The following is a 19,821-nucleotide window of genomic DNA, read 5'->3' on the forward strand; positions in this document are numbered from 1 at the left end:
TTATTGACGATGAGTTTGAGAAGATATATTCTATTATATCTAAGTTAAAGTACCCTAGTTATCACAGAAATCATTTCATAGAGTTGAGCCCAAACCTCCCATTGACACCAAAAATTTTTTAGTTCTCCCTTTTAATAATAGTTTCACTTTGCTTCCCATGTTGCTTAAATCCTTTAATGTAAATGTTGCCTTTAGCAACAGTGATACTATAAAGAATATCTTAATCAGGAATTCACCAGAAAATTCTCTTGGTTGTATCTATAAAGTGCCTTGTGGAAACTGTGATAAATTTTATGTTGGTCAGACTGGTAAGGATCTTTCTGTTAGACTTAAGCAACATAAATATAGTATAAGAACGGGACAAGAATCAAATGCCTTGTTTAATCATGTTAAAAACTATGATCATTGTATTGACTGGAGTAACGCCACCTCGGTTATTAGCTCTAACTCTATTACCAAGAGAAATATCATTGAATCTTCTATTATTTAATACACAAAGAATTATAATCTTAATATTAGTGATGGTCTATACAAATTAAATAACTTTATTGTTGATAAGATTTGTAAAATGATAAGTTAATGAACGTTCGTTGTATGTTTTGGACAATCATATGTTTACCAAATGGCGTCCTAGCTTCGTCTCTCCGATGCATATCAAGTGAATGTTATATTTCTCTCTTGTGTCTCCCCTGATGATGTGATTTTTACACGAAAGTGTACTTGGGAACTTTTCGTGTTTCATTTTCCCCGTGGACTCAGGAATATCTTGGTCACGCGCAAAATTGTGATTCTTTCCAATATATATATATATATATATATATATATATATATATATATATATATATATATATATATATATATATATATATATATATATATATATATATATATATATTTTTTTTTTTTTTCTTATACTTTGTCGCTGTCTCCCGCGTTTGCGAGGTAGCGCAAGGAAACAGACGAAAGAAATGGCCCAACCCCCCCCATACACATGTATATACATACGTCCACACACGCAAATATACATACCTACACAGCTTTCCATGGTTTACCCCAGACGCTTCACATGCCTTGATTCAATCCACTGACAGCACGTCAGCCCCGGTATACCACATCGCTCCAATTCACTCTGTTCCTTGCCCTCCTTTCACTCTCCTGCATGTTCAGGCCCCGATCACACAAAATCTTTTTCACTCCATCTTTCCACCTCCAATTTGGTCTCCCTCTTCTCCTTGTTCCCTCCACCTTCGACACATATATCCTCTTGGTCAATCTTTCCTCACTCATCCTCTCCATGTGCCCAAACCACTTCAAAACACCCTCTTCTGCTCACTCAACCACGCTCTTTTTATTTCCACACATCTCTCTTACCCTTACGTTACTCACTCGATCAAACCACCTCACACCACACATTGTCCTCAAACATCTCATTTCCAGCACATCCATCCTCCTGCGCACAACTCTATCCATAGCCCACGCCTCGCAACCATACAACATTGTTGGAACCACTATTCCTTCAAACATACCCATTTTTGCTTTCCGAGATAATGTTCTCGACTTCCACACATTCTTCAAGGCCCCCAGAATTTTCGCCCCCTCCCCCACCCTATGATCCACTTCCGCTTCCATGGTTCCATCCGCTGCCAGATCCACTTCCAGATATCTAAAACACTTCACTTCCTCCAGTTTTTCTCCATTCAAACTCACCTCCCAATTGACTTGACCCTCAACCCTACTGTACCTAATAACCTTGCTCTTATTCACATTTACTCTTAACTTTCTTCTTCCACACACTTTACCAAACTCAGTCACCAGCTTCTGCAGTTTCACACATGAATCAGCCACCAGCGCTGTGTCATCAGCGAACAACAACTGACTCACTTCCCAAGCTCTCTCATCCCCAACAGACTTCATACTTGCTCCTCTTTCCAAAACTCTTGCATTTACCTCCCTAACAACCCCATCCATAAACAAATTAAACAACCATGGAGACATCACACACCCCTGCCGCAAACCTACATTCACTGAGAACCAATCACTTTCCTCTCTTCCTACACGTACACATGCCTTACATCCTCGATAAAAACTTTTCACTGCTTCCAACAACTTTCCTCCCACACCATATATTCTTAATACCTTCCACAGAGCATCTCTATCAACTCTATCATATGCCTTCTCCAGATCCATAAATGCTACATACAAATCCATTTGCTTTTGTAAGTATTTCTCACATACATTCTTCAAAGCAAACACCTGATCCACACATCCTCTACCACTTCTGAAACCACACTGCTCTTCCCCAATCTGATGCTCTGTACATGCCTTCATATATATATATATATATATATATATATATATATATATATATATATATATATATATATATGCGTTGCCAGAATTAAGTGAATTTAGTCACAACGAGATGATCTTTGGCATAAATATGTTCAACATGTTGGAGAGAAAATTAACGAAATTTAATCACAACCTTTAAGTCGTGAAGTGAACCAGTTCATGAGTACAATGAATATTTCTTCCAAAACTGCAAAGATGTAATAATCACAAGCCATAACATGAGTTTTAGCGAGTAAAGTGTGGGGAAAGATATCAGGAATTGCTTCTATTATAGTATCAGTGTTGTGGAATGAATGATATAAACTACATAATGAAGTTGTGTAAGCTAGAGGTGTACACAAGTTGTCGTATGGGAAATTCCTGTGTTGGGGTACCACGAGTTCAGAGGTCCCTACTGCTGTTGTACAAAATTTTGATTATATATAATAAATTCCGCAAACAAACACATACTGTAAACTCAAATGAAAAAAAAACAGTTTCGCTTGAAAATACTTGTGTCTGCGTCTCCCAATGTGTCTGTCTATTAACCTGAATTTTTTTGTTCTCTTGAATTTATAGTTTTGAGAAAACATGATTAAGCCTTATGAATTTCTCCATAATCATGTGAGACCAAAAAAAACACCGTTGGTAAGAGAACTAATGGTATAAACACACAAGGGTTTGGTTTTCGCTTAGTTTTATTTAATCTTTCAAAATGTAACCGTCATTTGTACACTGTAGTCTCAAATAACCGATCGCTCCAAACCTTCTTTGCCACAATGAGGCAACGATATCATTTTCTACGCATGGGAGGTTTTTGCTTATACGACTGTCTGTACATTATGAAACTGATGATGACAGGAGGCTTAGACTACCTGTCTGTAGTCGCAATAGTCATGATTCCAACCATTAGAACTTCTGAATTTCCTTGTCCTCAGCAACAGCTTACGAGCCTAAGTCATACTGAGGGAGCATCACTGAGGTGAGGAGCCACAGCAACGGAAGGTCTCGCCGAGCAGAGTGAGGAGAGACACGCCGTAGCCCAGGAACAGGAGGTAGAAGGCTCCCTGCATGTGCTGCATCCCCAGCACCACCTGACTGCTCTCCTCCTGGACAATCGTATGTAAATATTAATGTTAAGTACACTTCTTAATCACTTACTCGTACTGCAAATCATGTTGACGATGTTTGGATTTTTCTGATACAGGTAAATGTGGTATGCAATGACTGAAGGTAACATGTCGTGATATATAATCTTATAAAGATGATACATTCATGAGGTGTCGATGGGCTCCAGTATGAGGAAATACCCAGATGCTTTGTACTACAATACTTGCTGAATGTGTCTACAGTATATCACATAGATTTTACCTAGTTGGAGTCGATCAGGATATACAACTGTGGCCTCACAAAAGCAACGTAATGCCAATTTGTTAGTATAATCAATAGAAAATTTGAATCCTAATTGATCAGAAGATAAAGAAGCACTCAACATCCTGTGGTTACCGATGGTGTGACCTGAAGGTCCAGCGTTGCCTCATTCCTGTTCTCCCTAATGCGTCTGTTTATCACATCCTTCTTCAGGTAACTTATGAGACCAGCGTCTTCCAGACGAGAGAAGACCTTCTTGAAACGTGGGTAGAATGGCGCACCTTTCCTGGAAGAGCAGCATAATTAAGATACTGTCTGCTTGACCCAACAGTTAGTTGTACATACACCAGGAAATGACAACTTTATGGAATTAGTATAAACAGAGACGAAGGACTTTTCCGTAGGACACTAAAGACAAATTTTGTAGTTGACGGAAGAATGGAAGGAAAACTGAGAGAAACAAAAATCTGTTGACTGTCGTGGCAACAGTTGATATAATACTACCAATTCTCCTGCACATACCTGATGTTGTAAGGTCCATCTTAAGATATGAATGTGCGTCTAAAGATGAACTTTATGATATGAAGAGAGGAGTGAGGCACACACAATACCTTACTGTCTTGTAATGTCTTCATAATGAGAAATCTTTATCAGATGAACAATACTGCATATCGAGCGAGACTCTGTCATGTATTCATGGAAATCAGAAATGTTAAAGTATATGTAAATAATGATCATTGGAATATAAAAACTTGAAGATTTTAGAAATTTCTTCTGAATGATAGTTTATAGAGCCAGAACAAGTTATCATGATAACATTAGATATTCATAACTTCAGAGATGAAGGACATCCGCTGGTTCCAGGCTAATTGGCTCAGTACTTCACCTATAAAAGAAAACATCACATCTTGACAAAAGTCCTTCAATAATGAAAGGGGTAAACAATAACCTGATTTTCCAGGTAACATTTACTGATGACGCTGTCTTCAAGTTATCTACACACACAAACAAATCAAACAACCATGGGGACATCACACACCCCTGCCACAGACCGACATTCACTGGGAACCAATCACTCTCCTCTCTACCTACTCATACACCTGCAGTACATCCTTGATGAATACTTTTCACTGCCTCTAGCAACTTACCTCCAACACCGTATACTCTTAATACCTTCCACAAAGCATATCTATCAACCGTATCACATGCCTTCTCGAGATAAAATAAATACTACATGCAAATCCATCTGTTTTCTTAAGTATTTCTCACGTACATTCTTCAAAGCAAATACCTGATCCACAAATCCTCTATCATTTCCAAATCCACACTGCTCTTCCCCAGTCTGATGCTCTGTACATACCTTCACCCTTTCAATCAATACCTTCCATTATGATTTCCCAGGAATACTCAACAAACTTATGCCTCTGTAATTTGAACACTCACCTTTATCCCATTTGCCGTTGTACAGTGGTACTATGCATGCATTCCGGATATCCTCAGGCACTTAACCCTGAATCATACATACATTTAGTATCCTTATCAACCAATCAACAACACATTCACCCCCTTTCTTAGTGAATTCTACTGCAATGCCCTCTAAAACCATTGCCTTGCCGAGTTTATCTTCCGCAAAGCTTCCACAACTTCTTCTCTCTTAACCAAACCATTCGCTCTGGCCACCTCTCACTTCGCACACCATTCCGACCAGAGCACTCTAAATCGGCCGCTCTGTCATTAAACACATTCAACAAACCTTGAAAATACTCATTTCATCTCCCTTTTATATAACTATCCGAGGATATTCCCTCTAAGGCCCAGTCCTCTGTTCTTAACGCTTCCTCGCTAACGCGGGAAATGGCGAATAGTATGAAAGAAATATATATATATATATATATATATATATATATATATATATATATATATATATATATATATATATATATATTATCCCTGGGGATAGGGGATTAAGAATACTTCCCACGTATTCCCTGCGTGTCGTAGAAGGCGACTAAAAGGGGAGGGAGCGGGGGGCTGGAAATCCTCCCCTCTCGTTTTTTTTTTTTTTTTTAATTTTCCAAAAGAAGGAACAGAGGGGGCCAGGTGAGGATATTCCAAAAAAGGCCCAGTCCTCTGTTCTTAACGCTACCTCGCTAACGCGGGAAATGGCGAATAGTTTGAAAAAAAAAAAAAAAAAAATATATATATGTATATATATATATATACATATATATAAGTGTGTATTAGATCTTCTAGAAAGTGGAAGAAGACTTTTTAGGATGTCTGTGTATGTTGTTTCCTTCTTGCAATGCATTGTGGAAATTAATTGTTTATTTCATGCAGGATTCAAGTAGAATAGATCCAAGCTCATTGTATTCACAATTAGTTTGGGATGTAGAAAGCCTTCAGTCAGAGATCTGACATGAGCATTGTTGTCAGAAACTGTCAGCCCTGTAGCTTCTTCATTTTACATTTACTCACGATAACCTTCAGTTGCCTACACTTACATGCATCATAAAACATACGTTCTGCAACCTTCTGCATCCCCTCCTCACTCTCATCAAACATCACAGTGTTATCCTCAAACAGGTTGTCACTAGTTTCCATACCTCAGCACTACACTCCATCTCTCCACTCCTTATCCTTATTTTTGCTTTCTATCTATCTATATCTCCTATGTCTATTCCAGTTGGAACTCCTTCAGAGGGTTGGCCATGGCATCAGTCTCCATAACTAAAGAACTCCAGTGCTGCTTCTTAACCTTTAGTGCCTCGATCTTAACAGGCCGCTGGCATAGGGCAAGTCTAGTGCAGTGTTTGCAGAGCCTTCTACCTAATGTTCCTAATGACTACTACTGTCTAATGCTCGTACCTACTTTTACTTAATAATCCTGCTTAGATGTTCCTACCTACTGCCCCTACCATTTAGCCAAAAAGCAGGGCTAGTGCATAGTGCTTACCACAGGAAAATCTAGTTATACAGAATGAGCTGTTTAAGTCAGGTGTTGTCAGGTGTTACGTATGACAAGGAGAAATTGCATGTTTTGGACAGAATGCCTGCACTTCACATGTTAGTGAGGCAGTCTCTCATCACTCCTTCCATATACGTATATGTTAAAAAGCCATGGTGACAATGCACAGCCCTGTTTCACACCCACATATATACCAAAACCTTTGCTCAGTTCTTCATCCTCTCTTACATATGTATTTGCTCCTTTATAGTATGCTTTCTCACCAACTAACAATTTTCTCCCCTACCTTGTATATCTTAAACTCATTCCTTAAATCATTCCACTCAACTTCTTTGTGCATTTTCTCAATATCTATAAAACCTACGTAAGCTTTTTAGCTTGTGCTAGATACTTCTCTACAGTCATTCTCACCACAGAAATATGATCCACCCTTCCACTCCCCTTCCTGAAACCCACTTGCTGCTTTATTATTCTGCATTTAGTCACCTCCATCACTCTTGTATACACGTTTCTTTGCCTACTTAACAGACTCATCTGTCTATATGTTTATCTGTATCTCTGACGCTTATTCTCTCTGGGAACTCTCATCAAGGGGGTGGTCGTGGCAAAAGAGTCTCCAGTTATCCCTCTCCCAACATGCTTCCCTCACATACACCATACCACACATTCTTCTTCCATTTCTCTCCCTCCTGTAGTCCACTCTCTTTCCCCATGTCACAGGTGGTCGTCCTCTTACACCAACCCCTTTATTTGTCCAAACATACACTGTCCCAGTAAACTCCCCTTCTTGCATTCTTTCCGCTTGCCTAAGCTACCTTGAAGTATTTCATTCACCTACTTTACCACATCTCAATTCATTCCTTTCCATTCTCTGCTGTACCACATCTCTCATACACCCCCTCATTACTTTCTTCATTCCATTTAGTCATACCACATGCTTCTTTCAAATGACTCATTTCCTCAGCCTGGATTCTTGACTTCTGTGACTCATCTTACTTCCTTGTTTTGGTTTTTGGTCGGGGCTAGGAGGGCTATGCTGTCCCTTAATCCTTACTTCACTACCATACTCACAACGCAACCTTTCAGTAAGGGACCCAGTGACTCTTCTACCCTGTACTGCTCTCTTCTTTATCTCTCCTTCCTTATCACCATTCTTACCTGGGATATATCCCAGACACTTGAAGTATCTCATCTCTTCAGCCTTTCTCCCCCACATATATATAAACACTGGTAAGTTTCAGAGGATAGGTCCCTGGGGATAGGGGAGAAAGAATACTTCCCACGTATTCCCTGCGTGTCGTAGAAGGCGACTAAAAGGGAAGGGAGCGGGGGGCTGGAAATCCTCCCCTCTTGTTTTTTTTTGTTTTTCTCAAAGAAGGAACAGAGAAGGGGGCCAGATGAGGATATTCCCTCAAAGGTCCAGTCCTTTGTTCTTAACGATACCTCGCTAACGCGGGAAATGGCGAATAGTATGAAAGAAAGAATATATATATATATATATATATATATATATATATATATATATATATATATATATATATACATATATATATATATATATATATATATATATTTTTTTTTTTTTTTTTTTTTTTTTTTTTGCTTTGTCGCTGTCTCCCGCGTTTGCGAGGTAACGCAAGGAAACAGACGAAAGAAATGGCCCAACCCACCCCCATACACATGTATATACATACGTCCACACACGCAAAATATACATACCTACACAGCTTTCCATGGTTTACCCCAGACGCTTCACATGCCCCGATTCAATCCACTGACAGCACGTCAACCCCGGTATACCACATCGCTCCAATTCACTCTATTCCTTGCCCTCCTTTCACCCTCCTGCATGTTCAGGCCCCGATCACACAAAATCTTTTTCACTCCATCTTTCCACCTCCAATTTGGTCTCCCTCTTCTCGTTCCCTCGACCTCCGACACATATATCCTCTTGGTCAATCGTTCCTCACTCATTCTCTCCATGTGCCCAAACCATTTCAAAACACCCTCTTCTGCTCTCTCAACCACGCTCTTTTTATTTCCACACATCTCTCTTACCCTTACGTTACTTACTCGATCAAACCACCTCACACCACACATTGTCCTCAAACATCTCATTTCCAGCACATCCATCCTCCTGCGCACAACTCTATCCATAGCCCACGCCTCGCAACCATACAACATTGTTGGAACCACTATTCCTTCAAACATACCCATTTTTGCTTTCCGAGATAATGTTCTCGACTTCCACACATTCTTCAAGGCCCCCAGAATTTTCGCCCCCTCCCCCACCCTATGATCCACTTCCGCTTCCATGGTTCCATCCGCTGCCAGATCCACTCCCAGATATCTAAAACACTTCACTTCCTCCAGTTTTTCTCCATTCAAACTCACCTCCCAATTGACTTGACCCTCAACCCTACTGTACCTAATAACCTTGCTCTTATTCACATTTACTCTTAACTTTCTTCTTTCACACACTTTACCAAACTCAGTCACCAGCTTCTGCGTTTCTCACATGAATCAGCCACCAGCGCTGTATCATCAGGGAACAACAACTGACTCACTTCCCAAGCTCTCTCATCCCCAACAGACTTCATACTTGCCCCTCTTTCCAAAACTCTTGCATTCACCTCCCTAACAACCCCATCCATAAACAAATTAAACAACCATGGAGACATCACACACCCCTGCCGCAAACCTACATTTACTGAGAACCAATCACTTTCCTCTCTTCCTACACGTACACATGCCTTACATCCTCGATAAAAACTTTTCACTGCTTCTAACAACTTGCCTCCCACACCATATATTCTTAATACCTTCCACAGAGCATCTCTATCAACTCTATCATATGCCTTCTCCAGATCCATAAATGCTACATACAAATCCATTTACTTTTCTAAGTATTTCTCACATACATTCTTCAAAGCAAACACCTGATCCACACATCCTCTACCACTTCTGAAACCACACTGCTCTTCCCCAATCTGATGCTCTGTACATGCCTTCACCCTCTCAATCAATACCCTCCCATATAATTTACCAGGAATACTCAACAAACTTATACCTCTGTAATTTGAGCACTCACTCTTTTCCCCTTTGCCTTTGTACAATGGCACTATGCACGCATTCCGCCAATCCTCAGGCACCTCACCGTGAGTCATACATACATTAAATAACCTTACCAACCAGTCAACAATACAGTTGACTGCAATACCATCCAAACCTGCTGCCTTGCCGGCTTTCATCTTCCGCAAAGCTTTTACTACCTCTTCTCTGTTTACCAAATCATTTTCCCTAACCCTCTCACTTTGCACACCACCTCGACCAAAACACCCTATATCTGCCACTCTATCATCAAACACATTCAACAAACCTTCAAAATACTCACTCCATCTCCTTTTCACATCACCACTACTTGTTATCACCTCCCCATATGCGCCCTTCACTGAAGTTCCCATTTGCTCCCTTGTCTTACGCACTTTATTTACCTCCTTCCAGAACATCTTTTTATTCTCCCTAAAATTTAATGATACTCTCTCACCCCAACTCTCATTTGCCCTTTTTTTCACCTCTTGCACCTTTCTCTTGACCTCCTGTCTCTTTCTTTTATACGTCTCCCACTCAACTGCATTTTTTCCTTGCAAAAATCGTCCAAATGCTCTCTCTTCTCTTTCACTAATACTCTTACTTCTTCATCCCACCACTCGCTACCCTTTCTAATCAACCCACCTCCCACTCTTCTCATGCCACAAGCCTCTTTTGCGCAATCCATCACTGATTCCCTAAATACATCCCATTCCTCCCCCACTCCCCTTACTTCCATTGTTCTCACCTTTTTCCATTCTGTACTCAGTCTCTCCTGGTACTTCCTCACACAAGTCTCCTTCCCAAGCTCACTTACTCTCACCACCCTCTTCACCCCAACATTCACTCTTTTTTTCTGAAAACCCATAGAAATCTTCACCTTAGCCTCCACAAGATAATGATCAGACATCCCTCCAGTTGCACCTCACAGCACATTAACATCCAAAAGTCTCTCTTTCGCGCGCCTGTCAATTAACACGTAATCCAATAACGCTCTCTGGCCATCTCTCCTACTTACATAAGTATACTTATGTATATCTCGCTTTTTAAACCAGGTATTCCCAATCATCAGTCCTTTTTCAGCACATAAATCTACAAGCTCTTCACCATTTCCATTTACAACACTGAACACCCCATGTATACCAATTATTCCCTCAACTGCCACATTACTCACCTTTGCATTCAAATCACCCATCACTATAACTCGGTCTCGTGCATCAAAACCACTAACACACTCATTCAGCTGCTCCCAAAACACTTGCCTCTCATGATCTTTCTTCTCATGCCCAGGTGCATATGCACCAATAATCACTCATCTCTCTCCATCAACTTTCAGTTTTACCCATATTAATCGAGAATTTACTTTCTTACATTCTATCACGTACTCCCACAACTCCTGTTTCAGGAGTACTGCTACTCCTTCCCTTGCTCTTGTCCTCTCACTAACCCTTGACTTTACTCCCAAGACATTCCCAAACCACTCTTCCCCTTCACCCTTGAGCTTCGTTTCACTCAGAGCCAAAACATCCAGGTTCCTTTCCTCAAACATACTACCTATCTCTCCTTTTTTCACATCTTGGTTACATCCAAACACATTTAGGCACCCCAATCTGAGCCTTCGAGGAGTATGAGCACTCCCCGCGTGACTCCTTCTTCTGTTTCCCATTTTAGAAAGTTAAAAAAAATACAAGGAGGGGAGGATTTCTGGCCCCCCGCTCCCGTCCCCTCTAGTCGCTTTCTGCGACACGCGAGTAATGCGTGGGAAATATTCTTTCACCCCTATCCCCAGGGATAATATATATATATATACATATACACATACACACACACACACACACACACACGCACACATACACACACACACACACATACATATATATACATATGAAAAATGTAAGAAACAATTTAGAAAACTGAAACTTCTAGCTTGAAATGAAAGAAAAAAAATGAATGTCACATAATGGTTCAACCTCTGGCTATGGAAAAAGGAAATGTTTAATTTATTTACACAAAAGTCAATAGTAGTTCTCATCAATTTAACCACTGTATCAATAAGCTTCAATGTCTAAGCTACATTTTTTCCAATTTCACTATTTTCTTGTCAAAGCACCATGTATGAAAACTATCACTCCAGTATCACAATTATAAACATTTACTTCCCCTTTAAAAAATATATATATATGTGTAGGGGAGGGAGGCGGGAGGTCGGGAGAGGGGTGCGGGAGGTGAAAGGGGGGGCGGGTGAGAGTTTGGGTGGGAGAGTGTCATTGGATTTTGGGGAGAATAAAAAGATGTTTTGTAGGGAGGTGAATGAAGTGCGTGGGACGGGGGAGCAGATGGGAGCTTCGGTGAAGGGGGCTAATGAGATGATAGCAAGTGGTGGTGGTGTGAGAGGGAGATGGAGTGAGTGTTTTGGGGATTTGTTGAGTGTGCTTGATGATGGAGTGGCGGATGTGGGGTGTTTTGGTTGAGGTGGTGTGCGGGGTGAAGGGGATAGTGGAATGATTTGGTAAACAGGGGAGAGGTAGTGGAGACTTTGCGAAAGATGGGGGCCGGCGGGGCAGCGGGTTTGGGTGGTGTTGCGGTGGAGTTTGTTAAGAAGGGGGGTGACTGTGTTGTTGACTGGTTGGTAAGGTTATTTAATGTATGTATGATTCATTTATCCCTGGGGATAGGGGAGAAAGAATACTTCCCACGTATTCCCTGCGTGTCGTAGAAGGCGACTAAAAGGGGAGGGAGCGGGGGGCTGGAAATCCTCCCCTCTCGTTTTTTTTTTTTTTTTTTTTTTTTAATTTTCCAAAAGAAGGAACAGAGAATTGGGCCAGGAGAGGGTATTCCCTCAAGGCCCAGTCCTCTGTTCTTAACGCTACCTCGCTAATGCGGGAAATGGCGAATAGTTTGAAAGAAAGAAAGAAAGAAATATATATATATATATATATATATATATATATATATATATATATATATATATATATATATATATAAATATATATATATATATATATATATATACTTATTTATTTATTTATTTTGCTTTGTCGCTGTCTCCCGCGTTAGCGAGGTGCCGCAAGGAAACAGACGAAAGAATGGCCCAACCCGCCCACATACACATGTATATACATACATGTCCACACACGCAAATATACATACCTATACATCTCAATGTACACATATGTATACACACTCAGACATATACATATATACACATGTACATAATTCATACTGTCTGCCTTTATTTGTTCCCATCGCCACCTCGCCATGCACGGAATAACAAAACCCTTCCCCCCTCATGTGTGCGAGGTAGCGCTAGAAAAGACGCCACAGGCCCCATTCGTTCACACTCAGTCTCTAGCTGTCATGTAATAATGCACCGAAACCACAGCTCCCTTTCCACATCCAGGCCCCACACACTTTCCATGGTTTACCCCAGACGCTTCACATGCCCTGGTTCAATCCACTGACAGCAAGTCGACCCCGGTATACCACATCGTTCCAATTCACTCTATTCCTTGCACGCCTTTCACCCTCCTGCATGATCAGGCCCCGATCACACAAAATCTTTTTCACTCCATCTTTCCACCTCCAATTTGGTCTCCCACTTCTCCTCGTTCCCTCCACCTCTGACACATATATCCTCTTGGTCAATCTTTCCCCACTCATTCTCTCCATGTGACCAAACCATTTCAAAACACCCTCTTCTGCTCTCTCTACCACACTCTTTTTATTTCCACACATCTCTCTCACCCTTACATTACTTACTCGATCAAACCACCTCACACCACATATTGTCTTCATACATCTCATTTCCAGCACATCCACCCTCCTGCGCACAACTCTATCCATAGCCCACGCCTCGCAACCATACAACATTGTTGGAACCACTATTCCTTCAAACATACCCATTTTTGCTTTCCGAGATAATGTTCTCGACTTCCAAAGATTCTTCAAGGCTCCCAGAATTTTCGCCCCCTCCCCCACCCTATGATTCACTTCCGCTACCATGGTTCCATCCGCTGCCAAATCCACTCTAAGATATCTAAAACACTTTACTTCCTACAGTTTTTTTCCATTCAAACTTACCTCCCAATTGACTTGACCCTCAACCCTACTGTACCTAATAACCTTGCTCTTATTCACATTTACTCTTAACTTTCTTCTTTCACACAATTTACCAAACTCAGTCACCAGCTTCTGCAGTTTCTTACATGAATCAGCCACCAGCGCTGTATCATCAGCGAACAACAACTGACTCACTTCCCAAGCTCTCTCATCCAGAACAGACTGCACACTTGCCCCTCTTTCCAAAACTCTTGCATTCACCTCCCTCACAACCCCATCCATAAACAAATTAAACAACCATGGAGACATGTGAAGCGTCTGGGGTAAACCATGAAAAGTTCTGTGGGGCCTGGATGTGGGAAGGGAGCTGTGGTTTCGGTGCATTAGTACATGACAGCTAGAGACTGAGTGTGAATGTATGCGACCTTTTTTGTCTTTTCCTCGTGCTACATCGCACACATGAGGGGGGAGGGAGTTGTTATTTCATGTGTGGCGGGGTGGCGATGGGAATGAATCAGGGCAGGCAGTCTGAATTATGTACATGTGTATATATGAGTTGTTATTTCATGTGTGGCGCGGTGGCGATGGGAATGAATAAGGGCAGACAGTCTGAATTATGTACATGTGTATATATGTGTATGTATGTGTGTGTATATATATATATATATGTATACGTTGAGATGTATATGTATGTATATGTGCGTGTGTGGACGTGTATGTATATACATGTGTATGTGAGTGGGTTGGGCTATTCTTTCGTCTGTTTCCTTGCGCTACCTCGCTGTCGCGGGAGACAGCGACAAAGCAAAATATATATATATATATATATATATATATATATATATATATATATATATATATATATATATATATATATGTGTGTGTGTGTGTGTGTGTATATTCATTTCTTCTTCCACAAGGCTTTCACTACCTCCTCTCTTAACCTAACCGCTCTCCCTGACCCTCTAACATCACACACCACCCTACCCATAACAGTCTCTATCTCACTATCATCAAACACATTCAATAAATCTTGAAATTACTCACTCCTCCTTCTCACATAATCACCTCCTGTTATCACTTTCCCCCTTCTCCCTTCACCAACGTTCACATTTGTGCTCTTGTCTTTCGCACGTTATTTACCTCCTTCCAAAAAAATCTGTTTATTCTCCCTTAAGGTTAATGATACTCATTCACCCCAACTCTCATTTGCACTCTTTTACAACCCTTGCACCTTTCTCTTGACCTCTTGCCGTTTTCTTTTATGCATCTCCTCGTCATAGGCAGTCCTTCCTTGTAAGTATCGTCCAAACGCCTCTATTTTCTCTTTCACTAACAACTTTACTTCTCATTCCTATCACTTACTACCTTTTCTAATTTGCCCATCTCCCACGCTTCTCATGCCACAAGCATCTTTTTGCGAAACCATCACTGCTTCCCTAAATGCATTCTATTCCTCCCCTACTCCCCTTACGTCCTTTGTTCTCACATATCTCCATTCTGCACTCAGTCTCTCCTGGTACTTCCTCACACGTCTCCTTTCCAAGCTCACTTACTCTCACCACTCTCTTCTCCCCGACATCCTCCCTTTTTTTTGAAAACCTTTACAAATCTTCACCTTCGCCTCCATAAGAAAGTGATCAAACATCACACTAGCTGCCCCTTTCGGCACATCAACATCCAAAAGTCTCACTTTTGCACGCATTGCAGGTAACACGTCATCTACAAATGCCCTTTGACCAAATCTCCTACTCATATACGTATAATTATGTTCCTATAAGTCCACGCGGAAATGTATATCTCTCTTTTTGAACCAAGTATTCCCAATCATTATTCTTTTATCAGATGATATTTCTAATATGTATTTTTCAATACATGCAGCACTACATGTTTCACGGAGGCAATCTGCTTCATCAGGTGCAAACAATTCATAAAGTTTTTAAACCCGAACACCAACACAGAGACTCCGTCTTGTCACAACCACTTCGAGGTATACACTGGTCTGAACGTTCAAAGGAAAGGTAAGACAGAGAGAGAGAGAGAGAGAGAGAGAGAGAGAGAGAGAGAGAGAGAGAGAGAGAGAGAGAGAGAGAGACCCACCGTAGTGAAAAGGGGCGCCGCAAGGGGGGAGGTTGGGCTGGGTAACGAGCTGAGTGTACAACTACTATTCTTATTTTTTCGTTTCTTGATAATTCTTTCATAATGATTTGATTAAAACTAGGATGTGCTTTAAAGTTACCTGGAGAGGAATCAAAGTTCTTCGTATCAGGAATTAAGGCAGCTTCAAATGACGACACCTGTGTCAATATCAAATGAGCGGTGCAATGTAATTGGGTTGTTAAGGTCAACATGGTGATCGTTTTCTTGCCAGTGTTTAGCGGTCGCATTATGTGGTCGCGTGTGCTTCCTGCATGACTGTGTTAATAACATCTCTCGGTTACTATTTTGCTCGTCTGGCCAATGTATGCATCTTTACAAGTCTTACATTTGACGATATAATTGTCCCAAACATGTAAGAGATATTACATAATCTCAGCTATTAACCTAGTGAATACTTTCAAATCAATTACCAACAGCGAAGGCAATATTCACTATTAAACACTGAATGTATAGACGTCTGTGTAGATAACTATATGAAACAATATTCCTCCACACTCACCTGGTTCCCCAGCCAATGGACGACATTATGGATGCTCCTTGTTTACTGATGTAGAAAGGTGTGTGGCCCCGGGAGTCTGTGTAGCGGGAGGAGATAATGATAGTCGTGTAGATCTTCCAGTGGATCAAAGAGAAGCTGCCGGCCAGGACCTTGCTCAGTGCGTCGTCCACCCCCATCATCTGGTACACAAACATGTGATACACCAGTACCTCAGGATCATCTGGTACACAAACATGTGATACACCAGTACCTCAGGATCATCTGGTACACAAACATGTGATACACCAGTACCCCAGGATCATCTGGTACACAAACATGTGATACACCAGTACCTCAGGATCATCTGGTACACAAACATGTGATACACCAGTACCTCAGGATCATCTGGTACACAAACATGTGATACACCAGTACCTCAGGATCATCTGGTACACAAACATGTGATACACCAGTACCTCAGGATCATCTGGTACACAAACATGTGATACACCAGTACCTCAGGATCATCTGGTACACAAACATGTCATACACCAGTACCTCAGGAATTAACCACTCAATCAATCAACATCTGTCTGGTTCATATAGTCACGAAAAAGAAAAGAACAGTGTTATAACTTTGTAGAGCATTTTTTTTCTCTGCATCTTTTGCTTGATATTTTTATGCCTAACTGTATCAGTGTTTTTTTGTGCATATGAAATTGTGTGTGTATGTGTGTGTGTGTGTGTATGTGTGTGTGTGTGTGTGTGTGTGTTTGTGTGTGTGTGTGTGTGTGTGTGTGTGTGTGTGTGTGTGTGTGTGTGTGTGTGTGTGTTTGTATTTTTAATTGCCAATTTCTGTTGCACGGGATAGATGTTTTATGCTAGTAAGGCCACATTTCTTGATCTACTGTCTACAACTTCATCAAATGTTGTATGCTGTCTGCATTTGTGATATCCTCAATCACTTTATTCTCTTCAATAAGACGACTTTTCTACATCCTTTCTAACAAGTTGATTCTTTAATCACGTATATTATCTGCTTGTTTTATCCTAACTTCTTTCGTAGAACTATTCATTGTCTCCATCACCAAACTAATCTAAGTGTTGAGACCAGATGTGTGTGGCATATTCTCTGTTTGGCGTGATGCAAGATGTGGACCGCTGCTGAAAGTTTCCTTGTCTGTGTACTTGAATGTTACCACTAATGTTTGTAAGTAAACAGCTTATTTCCTTTACTATTCCACAAACGTGGGACTCCAACGGAATGTACGAGACGATGTCAGCTCCGAGTCCTTCTCTAACACAGGTCCCTGCAGTTTACTGCTCTTTACACTGTATCTATATTGAGTCTTTCTATCACTCTACTCCATCATGATTGCATCTAATCGAGGTGAATATCATCATACATGCAATCCCCCTCACATTCTACCTTCCTCATGACTTTGGCATCATCTGCAGACACATTCGGGTGGGAGTCTAGTCCTGGCAAGTCATTTACATGGATCATGAAGAGCAAAGGTTCATGAGAGAACCCTGCAGCACGCCGCTGGTGACGGCCCGTGTCCAGAAGCCTCCCCTCCCAGGCCTCCTCTGTTCCCTTCCGTCTAAGTCAATCTTCTGTTCATCTAAGTAGTCTTCCACTGTTTCCTGGTGAAATATCCAGCTTCTTTTCTTCTCTCTTATCTGTTATACATGTGTGTGTGTGTGTGTGTGTGTGTGTGTGTGTGTGTGTGTTACGGGGAGAGAGTTTTACACTCGTGTTGCCCATTCTCTTAACTTTGTATATGGTATGTATGATACCTTTACCCCGATATGTGTGTCTGGTTTTAAGTATTTCCTGTAACTGCATTTAGCTTACAGTAAATATTTTGTAAATGACTGTGGCTTTAATGAACCTTGTATATACTGACCTCCATATGTTGGTAGATCTTCCTTATAGTTGGGTTTTTATGTTCGGTGAAATACAACAGCGGCAGCCCTTTGTAAGGCCACGGTTCGCTACCCCACCTCCAACCGTCCTGGTTCACTACATCCTCGAATGTCTCAATAGGTTTGGACTTGCCCTGGACGGTCATGTGGGCGATCAGCGACGACCGGTAGGCTGTGTTGACCACCAAACAGAACACCAACCACCAGCCCAACAGCACCTGGATATACATCACACGCTGTGTCATGGCTGCTTCCTGGTGACATCACTTACGTAGTACACAGACGTAGTGATCGTGTCCTCCATACTATCAGTGATCATGCGATCAAGGTTCATGACGTTGTAATGTAACCAATAATAACTTTCTATTGGGAAGATATATAACCAAATTGTTTATTCAGCCATTAATATTATGTTGGCAAGTAATATAACTAAATTATTTAATCAATCATTAATAATGATAAAAACAACAACAACAACAACAATAATAATAATAATAATAATAATGATAATAATAGTTATAATAATGATAATAACAATAATAATAATAATGATAATGATACTAATAATAGTAATGATAAAAATGATAATAATTATGATAATGATGATAACAATGATAATAATAACAATAAGAATAATGATGATAATAATGCAAGAGTTTTGGAAAGAGGGGCAAGTATGAAGTCTGTTGGGGATGAGAGAGCTTGGGAAGTGAGTCAGTTGTTGTTCGCTGATGATACAGCGCTGGTGGCTGATTCATGTGAGAAACTGCAGAAGCTGGTGACTGAGTTTGGTAAAGTGTGTGAAAGAAGAAAGTTAAGAGTAAATGTGAATAAAAGCAAGGTTATTAGGTACAGTAGGGTTGAGGGTCAAGTCAATTGGGAGGTGAGTTTGAATGGAGAAAAACTGGAGGAAGTGAAGTGTTTTAGATATCAGGGAGTGGATCTGGCAGCGGATGGAACCATGGAAGCGGAAGTGGATCATAGGGTGGGGGAGGGGGCGAAAATCCTGGGGGCCTTGAAGAATGTGTGGAAGTCGAGAACATTATCTCGGAAAGCAAAAATGGGTATGTTTGAAGGAATAGTGGTTCCAACAATGTTGTATGGTTGCGAGGCGTGGGCTATGGATAGAGTTGTGCGCAGGAGGATGGATGTGCTGGAAATGAGATGTTTGAGGACAATGTGTGGTGTGAGGTGGTTTGATCGGGTGAGTAACGTAAGTGTAAGAGAGATGTGTGGAAATAAAAAGAGCGTGGTTGAGAGAGCAGAAGAGGGTGTTTTGAAGTGGTTTGGGCACATGGAGAGGATGAGTGAGGAAAGATTGACCAAGAGGATATATGTGTCGGAGGTGGAGGGAACAAGGAGAAGAGGGAGACCAAATTGGAGGTGGAAAGATGGAGTGAAAAAGATTTTGTGTGATCGGGGCCTGAACATGCAG

General features: G+C 41.0%; 1 protein-coding gene across 1 annotated transcript in view; it reads right to left on the reverse strand.

Moving 5' to 3' along the window:
• Positions 1 to 3,017: 3,017 nt before the first annotated feature.
• The window catches only part of LOC139757339 (probable glutamate receptor), a 77,022-nt gene continuing 60,218 nt past the window's right edge, over positions 3,018 to 19,821 (reverse strand). The window contains exons 8-11 of the mRNA XM_071677762.1: positions 18,368 to 18,604; positions 16,479 to 16,657; positions 3,838 to 3,988; positions 3,018 to 3,440 (exon numbers count right to left, since the gene is read on the reverse strand). Coding sequence (XP_071533863.1) covers positions 3,306 to 3,440; positions 3,838 to 3,988; positions 16,479 to 16,657; positions 18,368 to 18,604 — 702 coding nt within the window. The 3' untranslated portion in view covers positions 3,018 to 3,305. The remainder of the gene's footprint in view (positions 3,441 to 3,837; positions 3,989 to 16,478; positions 16,658 to 18,367; positions 18,605 to 19,821) is intronic.

This window comes from Panulirus ornatus, chromosome 25, assembly GCF_036320965.1.
Source record: "Panulirus ornatus isolate Po-2019 chromosome 25, ASM3632096v1, whole genome shotgun sequence".
Taxonomy (NCBI): Eukaryota; Metazoa; Arthropoda; class Malacostraca; order Decapoda; family Palinuridae; genus Panulirus; species Panulirus ornatus.